This window comes from Phyllobates terribilis, unplaced genomic scaffold (assembly GCF_046119375.1).
Source record: "Phyllobates terribilis strain yellow unplaced genomic scaffold, ASM4611937v1 Scaffold_3__8_contigs__length_932513732, whole genome shotgun sequence".
Lineage (NCBI taxonomy): Eukaryota > Metazoa > Chordata > Amphibia > Anura > Dendrobatidae > Phyllobates > Phyllobates terribilis.
In genome coordinates, this window is record NW_027362763.1 from 715,386,032 (window position 1) to 715,399,221 (window position 13,190).

The 13,190-nt window shown below is 47.1% G+C and overlaps 1 protein-coding gene across 1 annotated transcript in view; it reads right to left on the minus strand.

Annotated features, from left to right (window-relative positions):
* Nucleotides 1-13,190, minus strand: part of HAAO (3-hydroxyanthranilate 3,4-dioxygenase) — a 160,119-nt gene that overhangs the window by 98,456 nt on the left and 48,473 nt on the right. Inside the window, exon 3 of the mRNA XM_073672034.1 lies at nt 914-997. Within this exon, the coding sequence (XP_073528135.1) occupies nt 914-997 (84 nt within the window). The remainder of the gene's footprint in view (nt 1-913; nt 998-13,190) is intronic.

The following is a 13,190-nucleotide window of genomic DNA, read 5'->3' on the forward strand; positions in this document are numbered from 1 at the left end:
GAATTTCCATGTATAAACCGCGTTGTGGCATAAAATGTAAAGAAGCAAAATGTAGCTACTCTCACTAAAAGAGACAGAATACCTTTTTAATGATTATCATACTTGTGTGGCCATCATTACACCTTAATGGGGTGGTCCGACACTAATGTTGTTTTTCATCCTAAATAACCATCTATTTATTGTAATCTAATAGCTTTTCTAATATGCTTTAATTAAAAAGTATCTTCCGTTCCTTCTCTATTATAACTGCTTTATTTTTTTTTTGCCTATTTCCGTTTTGATGATGTTCCGTTTGAGAATCCCTAGTCAATGCTGGGATACTCAAATGGGATGGCATCACCAAGGGGAAGAGGCTGCAGTCACTGCCACAGCCTCTGTCCCCACCCTGAAATGAAACTTTATCAGTGACGTCCATTTCAGGGGCCGGGCTAATACCTACTGTAATGAGCATGCATTGGTTGTCAATTCCAACATATGTTCAACACAAGCACCCTTCTTTCTTTGCGATATTCTTCACAGTGCACAGTGACAGTGCGCTCCCTTGCTGGCTCTAATGAGAAGCGACATGGCGTCAGCAGAAGGCACTGTCAGTGCGCATTGTAAGGAAAGAATGCGACAATCAGGACCAGTACCACTTGAGTATCCCAGCATGCACTGGGAATTCTCAAACACAACGTCATCAAAACGGAAATGGGAAAAAAATAAAAATAAATAAAGCAGCCATATTAGAGAGGGAAAAGATATGGAATTTTTAATTATTGCATATTAGAAAAGCTATTAGATTATTTCAATAAATAGATAGTTATTCAGGATGAAAATCCATATTAGTATTGGACTACCCCTTGAACACATTAAGATTCTCCAAAGGTAATACATTCAGGGTTAAAAATCTAGCACTCATGGATATCCTTACCTCCCCTTCTTTAATGTAAATGTCCTTATGTTTTCCATTCTCGATTATCTTCAGACACATATCACCTTCCAACTGGTAAAATAACTGTAAAACAAGAAAATTAGCAAGTTGTGTCATTCTCATGAGCCATTGGTGAACATCTTCAACTTTCCATAGAGATGAGATAATCATCGGTGTCTTCTGCTAATTCTTATGGTATCACTCAATAATATCACGTCTATAATACCGGTGTCCAACATTGATGAAAAGAGGATCAGGTAAATTTAATTTTAATCTGACCTATCCGATCTCCTATCAATAGGATAGGAGATAATTTACTGATTGCTAGGGGGTCTAATTGCGATCCAGAGAAAGGTACTCTGCAGAGCCCCATCTGATTGAAGTGGAGGTCGGGCATGTGCACCTGTATACTATTCATTGCCTATGGGCCTGCAAGAGATATCCGAAAATGGTGCCCAGTTATCTCTGTAGTCCCATAGAGAATGAATGGAGAATAGATGAGCATGCTCAACCTCAGCTCCAATCAGATGGGGGTCTGCAGAGCATTGTTCTCAGGATCACTTGGGGTCTATAGAGGTTGGACTCCCAGCAGTCAGCAAGTTATCCCTTTTCCTGTAATGTAGAATAACTTTAAAACTTGGTATCTATAATTAAACCTTCTTTTCTTTAGATCAGGGATGTCAAACTAAAATACACAAAGGGACAAAATTAAAAGCTTGGACTAAGTCGGGGGCCAACCTTGATATTTATTAAAAAGTATCTACAATTGAAGAAGTTTTTCGTTATCATCAAATATAACAATGAAACCTTTCATATGGAAACAAACTTAAAGGGGTTGTCCCGCAAACAAAATACATTTTACTTTTTAGATATTAGAATAAAATAAACACATAATCACAAATAGGGCATACTGGAATAATATAATAGGTTAAGTAAGAGCAGAAAAAGCATATAGCCTAATGGCCTAGTTTAAATATGTAATAACAAATGTTATAAAGTCACTGGTAAAGTACTAGAGGGGAGATATGTAGCACTGAAGTTGTTAGCTTCAGTAATATAAACCAAGGAAAAAATCAGGACTCTGTAATACGTTGTTTTTATTTTCCTGTTAGACTGGGAAGGCTGTGTTTCTTTTGCTAACGTTGCACTGGTTTTATGCAGTATTTTTAATAAAACCAGTGGAAGACTTAAAGAGACAGTGTTCTTGTATCTAACTCTATGTGCAGCCGAGTGAGCCAATCTACCACAGTTGGTGTTAGAAGTGCAAGCAAGATCCCCAGGTAGCAAGTGTGACAGCTGTGGACAAGCTGCATGTCCTGGGTAAAGGCGGCTGTAAGGATGGAACAGCGGTCAGACAAAATGGAGAAGCTGGTCAAGCACCTGATCCAAAGCCAGCACCACCAGCACCTGCAACAGTGCAGCAGCACGGGGTGCAGCAGCAGAAGCTCCAGCTGGCACAACAGGAGACAGGTAGGCTGCTGATGCAACAACTCCAGCAGCAGAAACAACACCAGCAACAGATTGAGTTACTCAAAGAAGCAATTCGTGGCATAGTGGCTGCTCCGACCCCAATGTCAGCTGATGAGTTTTCTGACTGGAAGGCGGTGAATAGAGCCTTGCAGAAAATTACCCCGGTTGATGACATAGTGGCCTTTTTAATAGTTTTTTAAATAGGGAGAAACTTCCGCCAGAGCAGTGGGTAGAAGTCCGGGCGCCACACTTAATGGGAGAGCTACAAAAGGCCTACTATGATTTGGCATTACAGGACGCCAAAGTATACAAAAAATTGAAAACAGAAATTTTGGCACGCTTGGAGGTGACAATGTCTATCAGGGCAAAAAGGGGTCAACTGCTGGGCATATCACTGTGACAATCCCCCTCCGTCCCAAATGTTTTATCTGTTGCACCTTGTCCAAACGTGGTTACAGCCGGAGTCCTCTACACCAGCACAGATGATAGAGCGAGTTGTAATGGACCAGTTTGTGCACTCCCTTCCAAGCCCGATGCAGAGTTGGTTGACCACGGAGATCCCCAGAACGCCGAAGACTTGGTCGGACTAGTCGAAAGGTATCAAGGGGTCAACGGGTCCTTGAGGCAACCCACTCCATACTGGGGACCAGAGTTTAAAAAGAGGGTGATGGGTCCAAAGTCCAAGGGGGCAGTTTAGGTCATGCCAAGGGTCTCATGGGGGGATGTAATTTGTTGGAGATGTCACAGCCCATTGTCCCCTGATCACCGAGCAAATGAACTATAGTTTGGGATGCCGGTGTTCCTTTTCACACATATAGCTTGCAGGGTGTTCACCCAGCGAGGGGCCCCAAGCTTGTCCTTTAAAAGAGAATGGCCTTCAAATGACTACTACTAGACTCAGGGAGTTTGGTAACCTTCGTGAGGGCCACACTCCCTCTCCAATTGATCCCTGGGAAGAAGGTGGGAGTCCGCTGCATTCACGGGGATACTAAAAACTATCCTGTGGCCAGAGTGGTAATTGAGATGGCCCGTGGTCCCATGAGGTCGGATTTATTGCACCCTTGTGGGGGAGGGGCAGAGACCTCGATTACTCGGGTAAGAAATGGGTTGGCCCTAAAAAAGTCTAGGAATGATGGGATACTATCAAAGATGTATCCTGAATTTCGCCTTGACAGCCGCACCCTTGACTGACCTTCTTAAGGGCACAAAGATGTCAATGGCCAAATGGTCTCTTGAGGCAGAGATAGTGTTCCAAAAGTTTAAACTTAGGGCTACAGGACTTCAACTTTCATGTGGAACACAGGCCTGGGAAACTGCACGGCAATGCAGATGCCCTGTCTAGACTACCCTGTTTGGTGACTGAAGGTGCCAAAACCCCAGGCTTTACTTTGAGCAGAGGGGGGATATGTGACAAAGTCACTGGCTCTTCACTGATCGGCACAGTGGGCGTGAAATAGTGACTTCATCGCTCCCACTGCTCTGAGATGTCAAAATCAGAGGGAGATTGATGGCGGAGGAAGCATCAGCTGAAGCTCCCTCCACCATCATTGCTTTCAACTGTATTGGCATTCAGGATGCAGTTGAAAGTGTGGCATCGCGGGCCAAAGTCCAGACTAAAGCTGATCTCTGGCTTCCTCTTCATGTTCAATCCACACGTAGGCGCTGATTGGGCGCCTGCTTCACATGTCACAAAAACAATAAGGGAGCCCCGGGGAGAGCAAGTGCTGACACCGTCGGAACGGTGCCAGCATGGGAGGTAAGTATAGATTTTTTTATTTTATCGGGCCAGATATTTAGTTCTAGAAGGGGTTGCCTCCTATGATACTCTGCTGAGATATTGAATAAGAACATTGATAACGCCACCTGTGTATGCCGGCATTCTTTCTGACATCCCTGAGTCACCAGGTACCTTTATGGCCTACGCTCTGAAAAGGGCATACCATTTGATCAACTTTTATGAAAGGTTTTCCTAGCCTTTCACCACATGGAAAAAAACCTAGCCTTTTACATCAGTACTATGTTTTTTTGTGGTCATTGATTTGATTGAATTGTAGCTGACTGTGATGTGAAGTTCTGTGCTTTGCAGTTTGGCACTGTGGTTGATATTTAGTGATACACTGATTGGTAGCCATAGCATATGATCTAACTATGGGTCCACACAAAAACATTAAGTGTTTTTTTGCAAGAGTTGGAACACATGGTGGAGACTTTCACCTCTATAAAACTACCATATTGTCTCTTTTTAATGCAGAAGGCATGCTATAAGTAGTGTTGAGCCACCCCCGTAGTGTTCGAGTTCGGTTCGGTTCGTCGAACACCCGTGTGTTCGCCGAACTGTTCGTCGAACTGTTCGTCGAACACCTTCGAACACCGTTAAAACCAATGGCAGGCAAACAAAAACACATAGAAACACATAGAAAACACCTTCAAAGGTGTCCAAAAGCTGACAAACTGCTCAGAAGACACAACTAACACATGGAAAAGTGACAAGTACATATAGTCATGCGAAAAGAAAAGAGGTGGAGGAGTAAAAGGAGGGGGAGACACAGATATAGGCATGTCATGCCCTTCTAAAATCCAAAAAGTGAGAAGCCGAGACGGCCAGTCCGCTCCTGCCCGTGCCACCTCCGTGTCGCCGGGTTTGTGCCAGAGCCGCGGTGAACCCTGACGGCCAGCCCCCCTCTCCCAATACTGGTGCCTGTCCGCTGGTGGGTCGAGAGAGCCCCCCTGTGGTGGAGGCAGCTCTAAGCTTTTTAATTTAAATTGTCCCTCTAATTTGAATGAATACACTTTAAATCCATTTACAAGGATCTATTGGAGGGCAAGTCTCATGCCAGCAGCCGCGTAATTCCAGCTCCAGTAGCATCCACTAAAGCTGCTGCAGTTAAAAAGCTTTTATAAGGATCGAGCTCGGCTGTCCACCGCAAGGCATCCTAGTGCCAGTCCCAGCCCCTATGCCTTGGGGTGCCTCCTGATGCTCTTCACTAAGTATCCCGTGGTCCCGAAGCATTTCCTTTGAAAAAATTAAGTGTCCAAACTACAGGTGGTGTAGCTTGCTTAACAGCCGGGATAATCCGCTGACTAGCAGACACTGCTACTAGGCACAAAGTATTTCCTGGGCTAGATGCAGTTAAAAATTTGTAAGTAGATACTCTCGTTGGATGCTGAGAAAGCATTCCATAGAGTCTCCTGGCACGCCATATATGATTCTCTTAAAAAGCTTGGGGTAGGGGTCTAGGGGACCCTTTTATAGCCAAAATCACGGCCCTGTATCACAATACGTCACCTACGCTGAAGATAAATGGAACTGTAGCACCGAGGGCTCGGTTGCTACAGACGTATTGCACCTCACCCAGAGGTGTGATATCTCACTCTCAGATAAGGATGGAGTGTGGATCAGGACCCGACACCTGCATGCATTACACCACATTGCCGTGGGGCAGGGCGACCAATATGCCCCTGAGATGGGCACGACAGTCCCTGTCCCTGGCTGGAGTGGGGGGAGGGAACACTGAGGAAGGGGAACCCTGCAGTGCAGGAGCAGGGAGGAAGCAGTTCCTGGGTGCATTGAGAAGGGAGTATAAAAGGTGGGCACCATCTTAGTTCAGTGCAGAGAAGTCTGAGCAGAAGTGGCAGGGAGCAGGGGCTCTGCATGAGCTCTGCTCCGGAGGCGGGCCTAGTAACAGAGGCCCAGGCCTGCCAGAGGGAGAAGGAAGGAAGAGGAGCGGAGAAGGCTCCAGGAACGAGGAATGAAGGGATCCCAGGGGTGCGGACGGGCGAGTCGCCACCGCACGCCCGAATCCACCTGCGTGGAGGGGTCAGGCCAAAGGGGGAGACCGGTCCCCGAACTAGTGGAGGCAGGAAACGACCCTCAGCTAGAAACCGGAGGCTCTGACATTTTATGTGGCGCAGCCCCTTGCTCCACCCGCTAGGAAGGCACCACATAGGGTCAGGGAAACTGGCGCCAAGTTTACCAAGAGGAGGCCCGAGGCAGCCGGACAGAAGTGTTGGTAAGAAAGGCCAGACAAAGGACACACAAAGGGGGTCCTGTGAAGCGCTCCAAAGTTATCTGGGAGTTGTCTGAGCCCCTCACCTGGTGAGCACAGTACGACGTGGGCAGCCGTTACCTGCAGACGTGGTCTGGATAATAAGAACTGTGAGTAAAGGCCCTGAACTGCATCACTGACTCCGTGTCGTTACTGCTGCTGCCCTGCACCATCACCCCCATCCTCCGCATACACTGCCCTGAGGCTATACTCCTCCCGTGGGGAGTTATGCTACGCTCTGCTGCACCCACAACACCAGCCTTAGCGGTCTGCCCTGTAGCGGCGGTTCACTCTGACCGCAATCCACGGGTGGCGTAGTCGGACATTTAAACATCAAAACCACATAAATAGTTCCGCCACTGGTTTGACCGCCCTGAGCCACGGAACCGGATCGCCGCCACGAAGACTACAACCACCAGCATCCACCAAAAAGGGTCCGGCTCCGGGTGTCCCAAGGCCCAGGGGGTGCGTCAGAACATTTTCATCACCTTTCACAATCACCAATGGGACAAGGCAGGGATGTCCTCTGTCCCCTCTCTTATACATCCTAGTGACGGAGCACCTGCTCTCATCAATTCGCCATAACCCCAATATTAGGTGGATTGAGGTGGGAGGCACCGAGTACAAGTGCTCTCTATTTGCTGATGATGTCCTAGTATATATCACTCAATCACATATATCCATCCCTGCTGTTATGGCTGAAATAGATCACTTTGTTACATGGTAAAATTTTAAAATCAATGCAGCGAAGTCTGAGGCCCTCGATGTCTCCCTCCCTAAATCCATATAGGATTCCATCCAGTCCAACTTTCCCTTTGCCTGGCCCTCACAGGGTATCAAATACTTAGGAATTCCTATTCATAGAGACCTCTCCCATCTATGTTATCTTAATTTTGGGCCCTTTATTGAACAATTCCATACAGACCACGGTTGGCAAGTTAGAACTGTAAGATTCACTACGTGAACCACTGGTGTTTTGTGGAAAAGCACATGTACACCGCGTTCCAAATTATTATGCAAAAAGTGTTTAGGAGTGATAAGGGAAGAATTTGTTTGTTTGTCAGTTAAACTCATTGATGGTGATGTGTGTCAGGGCTCTTTATATCACTGTAAGCAATTGCAGACACCTGTGCTAATTAGTTTGGCAGGTGTGTCCAATGAAAGGCAAGACTACTTAAGAAGGCTCTCTCACATTATTAAGCAGCCTACATTTTCTGCCAAAATGGGAAAGAAAAAGGATGTGTCGGCTGCTGAGAAGCAACAAATTGTGGAGTGTTTAGGTCAAGGCATGACTACAATCAACATTGTGCGATGATCAGGATGAAGTGTCTTGGCAATCAAGAAGTATGTAGCTGATTCACAGTACACACGTGTGCGTGCTGATAAGGGCAAATTGAGGACTCTTTCCTACAGGCAATTACGTCAGGTTGAAAGAGCAGCGGCAAAAAAGCCTTGTCATAGCAGCAGACAAGTTTTTGAAGCTGCTTGTGCCTCCAACGTCCCCCGAACAACAAGATGCAGGGTCCTTCAGAGGTTTGCAGCTGTGCATACGCCATCCTGTCGACCTCCTCTATCCACTTCACACAAGCAGAAACGGCTCCAGTGGGCCAAACATTACATGAAGACTGATTTCAAAACTGTTTTGTTCACGGATGAGTGCCGTGCAGCGCTCGATGGTCCAGATGAATGGAGTGGAGGATGGCTGGTTGATGGACACCCCACGCAAACACGGCTACAGCGCCAACAAGGAGGAGGTGGAGTAATGTTTTGGGCTGGAATCATGGGGAGAGAGATTGTCGGCCCCTTTAGGATCCCTGAAGGCGCTAAAGATGAACTCCATAATGTATGTGGATTTTCTCAAACAGCACTTCCTGCCATGGTTCAAGAAGAAGAACCGTGTATTTCACAGCAAGATCATTTTTCTGCATGATAATGCACCATCTCATGCTGCACATAAAACATCTGCATCTCTGGCTGATATGGGCATAAAAGGGGACAAACTTATGGTGTGACCCCCATGCTCCCCTGACCTCTACCCCATTCAGAACCTTTGGAGCATCATTAAAAGGAGTGTCTATGATGGCGGGAGGCAGTTCACATCTAAGCAACAGCTCTGGGAGGGTATTCTGTCCTCATGCAAAACAATTGAAGCAGAAACCATCCAAAACCTGACAAATTCTATGGACGAGAGAGTTCAGAAGCTCCTTTCGAACAAGGGGTCCTATGTGAAAATGTAACATCACCTAGAATAAAGTTTTGAGTTGAAAACTGTTTGATTTCAGTTTCTAACAACCTGCTAATGCTTATAATTTCAAAAATGACCATTTTTTTTGGTCTTTATTAAAATGAAAAGGTTGATCGAAAAGTTTGGGGGATCTAAGAGTGTGGCAACCCAGTAGTCATGATTACTTCGAATTCTGACAATATGAGGGTCATGCTGCAGGTAGTGCAGCAAGAAGGCACTTATGTGTCTTGCGCATCTCGGAGCCCCAAAATTATTTTCCGGGCTAGATGCAGCTAAAAATTATTTTTAATTTTAAATCTGGTGAAGCTTATTATAGATGGCCTAATAGGATCAGTGCTGCACACTGCTACAAAGCCCAAATTATTTTCCAGTCAAGATACAGATAAACATGATTAGTAATTTGAAAGCTTAAAACGGTTGGTAGGGTGATTTTAACCAATCATCAAGCTTTTACTCTCCCCAGGATGACACAGGGGTAGAAAAGTCGTTTCGGATCCATGATTTGTTCATCTTTATGAACGTGAGTCTGTCTACATTATCAGTGGAGAGCCGCGTGCGCTTATCTGTCAGCACACCACCAGCAGCGCTGAACACACGTTCAGACAGAACGCTGGCTGCGGGGCATGACAAGATCTCCAAGGCGTAAGTGGCTAGCTCCGGCCATTTATCCAGATTGGAAGCCCAAAAAGAGCAAGGGTCCAGTGACACAGTCGTGGCTTCAATGTTTACTTGGAGATACTCCTGTACCATCGTCTCTAGGCGTTGACTATGTGTCAGACTTCTTGTCTCCTGTGGCCTTGCAAAGGATGGGCTAAAAAAGTGGTGAAATGATTCCGCAAAATTGATGTTACCAGCAGATACTGTGGTTCTGTTACGGTTTGAGTGCTGAACACTTGACGGTCCCACGGTTGGCAAGTTGGAACTGTGAGATTCACTACGTGCACCACTGGTATTTTGTGGAAAAGCACATGTAAGATTCTGCAACAGTCTCTGCTGATACTCCTGCATGCGTGCATCCCTTTCTATGGCAGGAATAATTTCTGCAAATTTACTTTTGTACCGGGGATCTAACAGTGTGGCAACCCAGTAGTCAGGATTATTTCTAATTCTCACAATTCGAGGGTCATGTTGCAGGTAGTGCAGCAAGAAGGCACTCATGTGTGTTGCGCATCCAGGAGCACCAAGTCCCTGTTGTGTTGGTGGCGAGGTAACAATCATGCTTCCTTCCTCTGTCCTCTCCCCCCAACCTCGCACAACAGAAATGTGATCAAGGTCTCCCTCATCTGATGAGTCTTCCATCAGTTCGTCCTCCACTTCTTCCTGGGCTCCTGCACCTTCCTCACTAGTTTGGCTGCTACCATGCGCCCTGGTAAAATCATCTCCCCCACCCTCACATGCCTGCCGCCCTGGTGCTGCCGACCGTCTGGACCTTGCAGATGTTAGCCCTTCCGCATACAACTCCTCCTCCTCTACTTCCTCCACCTCCTCTTGTGCCACCACCTGACTCTGAATTCTGTTTAACATGTGCTCCAGCATGTAAATCACCGGAATAGTCATGCTGATAATGGCATCGTCAGCACTAAACATCTTCGTCGCCATTTCAAAACTGTGCAGAAGGGTGCATAGGTCCCTGATCTGAGACCACTCCTCCAGCGTGATTTGCCCCACCTCTGAATCTCGTTGGCCCAAGCTATACGTCAGAACGTATTGCACCAGGGCTTGTCGGTGCTGCCACAGTCGCTGCAACATGTGCAGAGTTGAATTCCACCGGGTAGGCACATCGCATTTTAGCCGGTGAAGTGGCAGGCCCAACGACTTCTGTAGAGATGTAAGTCGCTGAGCTGCGGGATGCGAACGGCGGAAGTGAGCACACAGCGACCGTGCCCTCTGCAGAAGGCCATCTAGTCTGGGATAGTGGGCTAAAAATTGCTGGACAACCAGGTTCAACATGTGAGCCATACAAGGCACGTGTGTGACATTGCCCCGGCGAAGGGCCGCACCCAGGTTTGCAGCATTGTCGCACACGGCCTTCCCTGGTTTCAGGTCCAGTGGAGACAACCATTCATGAAATTGGTTCTCCAGAGCTGACCACAACTCCTCAGCTGTGTGACTCACATTTCCCAGACATTTCAATGTAAAAACCGCCTGATGACGTTGAGCCCTACTGCCAGCATAGTAAGGAGGTGTGCAGGATCCCTTCTGCGCAGTTAGAAAGCTTGTGGCATGACCAGACAGGCTTTGGGTGCAGGTGGAAGACCGAGAGGAGGTTGAGGAGGCAGAAGCAGTGGAGGAAAAATGACATAAAGAGGATTGACGCACAACTCGTGGGGACGGCAAGACTTGAACAGCAGCCCCTTGTCCTGCTGTCACCATAGTTACCCAGTGCCCAGTCAGCGACATGTAACGCCCCTGTCCATGCCTACTCGTCCAAGTGTCTGTGGTGAAATGCACCCTGTCACACACAGAGTTTCTCAAAGAAGCGGTGATGTTGTGTGCGACATGCTGGTGGAGCGCAGGCACACCTTTCTTTGAGAAGTAGTGCCGACTGGGCATCTGGTACTGGGGCACTGCGACGGACATAAGGTCTCGAAAATCCTCTGTGTCCACCAGGCGGAAAGGCAGCATTTCTGTAGCCAAGAGCTTGCAGATGGTGAAATTCAACCTCTTAGCTTTCTCATGGCTAGGAGGAAATGGTCTTTTACTTGTCCACATCTGAGGGACCGAGGGCTGGCTATTGTGCTTAGACGGGGTTGATAAGGGTGTCCCCGGCAAACTGCCGGTCTGTGAGGAAGATGCAGGCGGACATGTTAGGTTGCCTTGATCCAAAGGTGGTGCTATCGATGTCGGACAGCGCTCAAGACCAGCTGGTGTTACCACCTCCAAAGAAAATGATGACCTGCCAATCACGCTGGCTGTTGCGGGTAAAGAGGTGGCAGGTCTGCGCCCCAAAACAGGTGTGACTGCTGTCCCCCCAGTCACAGAGGATGAAGAGGCCGCGGATGCACAAGATATGGCAGACGGTGGTTGGCCCGGCCGGCTAGACCGCATTGTAGCACACTGAGCTTCCCACTGCAACTTATGCTTCATGTCCATGTGCCGGTTCATGCATGAAGTACTCAAACTATGTATTTTTTGGCCTCTACTTAGCTTTTGCTGACAAATGTTACAGATAACACGAGTTGGGTCATCTTTATCGATCTGAAAAAATGCCCAGGCTATGCAAGGCTTAGCACCCATGCGACCTGAAGAGCCACCACGACTTGTGGTGAGAGGCAGAGTTGTGTTTGAGGATGCAGTTGTTGACGTGCTTCCAGTACTACGTCTCTGTCCAGGAAGGCGCAACCTGACCTCGTCGTCACTAGCATCTTCCTCCACCTCCTCTGCTGACCTCATCTCTTGGCTGACTGTGGGTTGACAGAAAGTGGGATCTCCGACCTCATCATCATCACCCTGTGCGTTATCACACCCGTCGTCCTCAGAGCCAACCTGTTCCTGCCCTGACAAAAAACTAAAGTTGTCGCTCCAATCAGGTATTTGAGTCTTATCATCGTCTTCCTCATTGTCTCCACCAACAGGAGTTACAGTTTGGGAATGAGGGTCTACATTATGGTCAGAACCTTCTGCGTCTGGTCCTGGATCCGACTCATAAAGATTCTGGGCATCAGTGCAGATCATTTCCTCGTCTGGATTCACAGAAGCGCTGGAGTCGACTTCTGATTCCCAGGCTATAGTATGAGTAAACAGCTCTGCAGACTCAACCATCTGTTCTACCTCATACTCAGACGGGCAGCTGGAGATTTGGGAGCTGTGAGGAAGCAAGTGCGATTGGGGTGACACCTTTGAGGACTGGAGTATTTGTGATGTTGAAGTTGATGTGGAGGAGAGCCCACTTAAAGGAGCACTTGATATCCGTTGAAGCACCTGCTGTTTTTGTGCCTCATCTGGAATTTGTAGCGATTGGCGTGGCCGTAAGAAAGGGATCTTATCACATTGTCCGCTAAAAGAAGTAGACATTTTAGTTTGGCTGGAAGATGGTCTTTCTTCTGCACCTACCCCACGGACACAACCTTTTTTCCCCTTCCCAACACGCCTATTCCCCTTTCCACCAGCAGCAGGCCTTTTTCCACTCATTTTGGTGGTTAACTAATTCACAACTCTGGAGTTGTTTGCACAAAAAAACAATGGATGGTAACCGAGCAGAGCTGAGTGGCCAAACTGTGGTATTAGGCCAAAACTATTGGCTGGGTTAGATGCAGAAAAAAATTATTTTTAATTTGCAACCTGATGGAGGTCAGTATAGATGGACTAATAGACCAAGTCCCACACACCGCTAGAAGCCCAAATATTTTTTCAGAGCTAGATGCAGAAAATTTTTTTATTCAATTTGCAACCTGATGGAGGTCAGTATAGATGGACTAATAGACCAAGTCCCACACACTGCTAGAAGCCCAAATATTTTTTCAGAGCTAGATGCAGAAAAAAAATATTTTTAATTTGCAACCTGATGGAGGTCAGT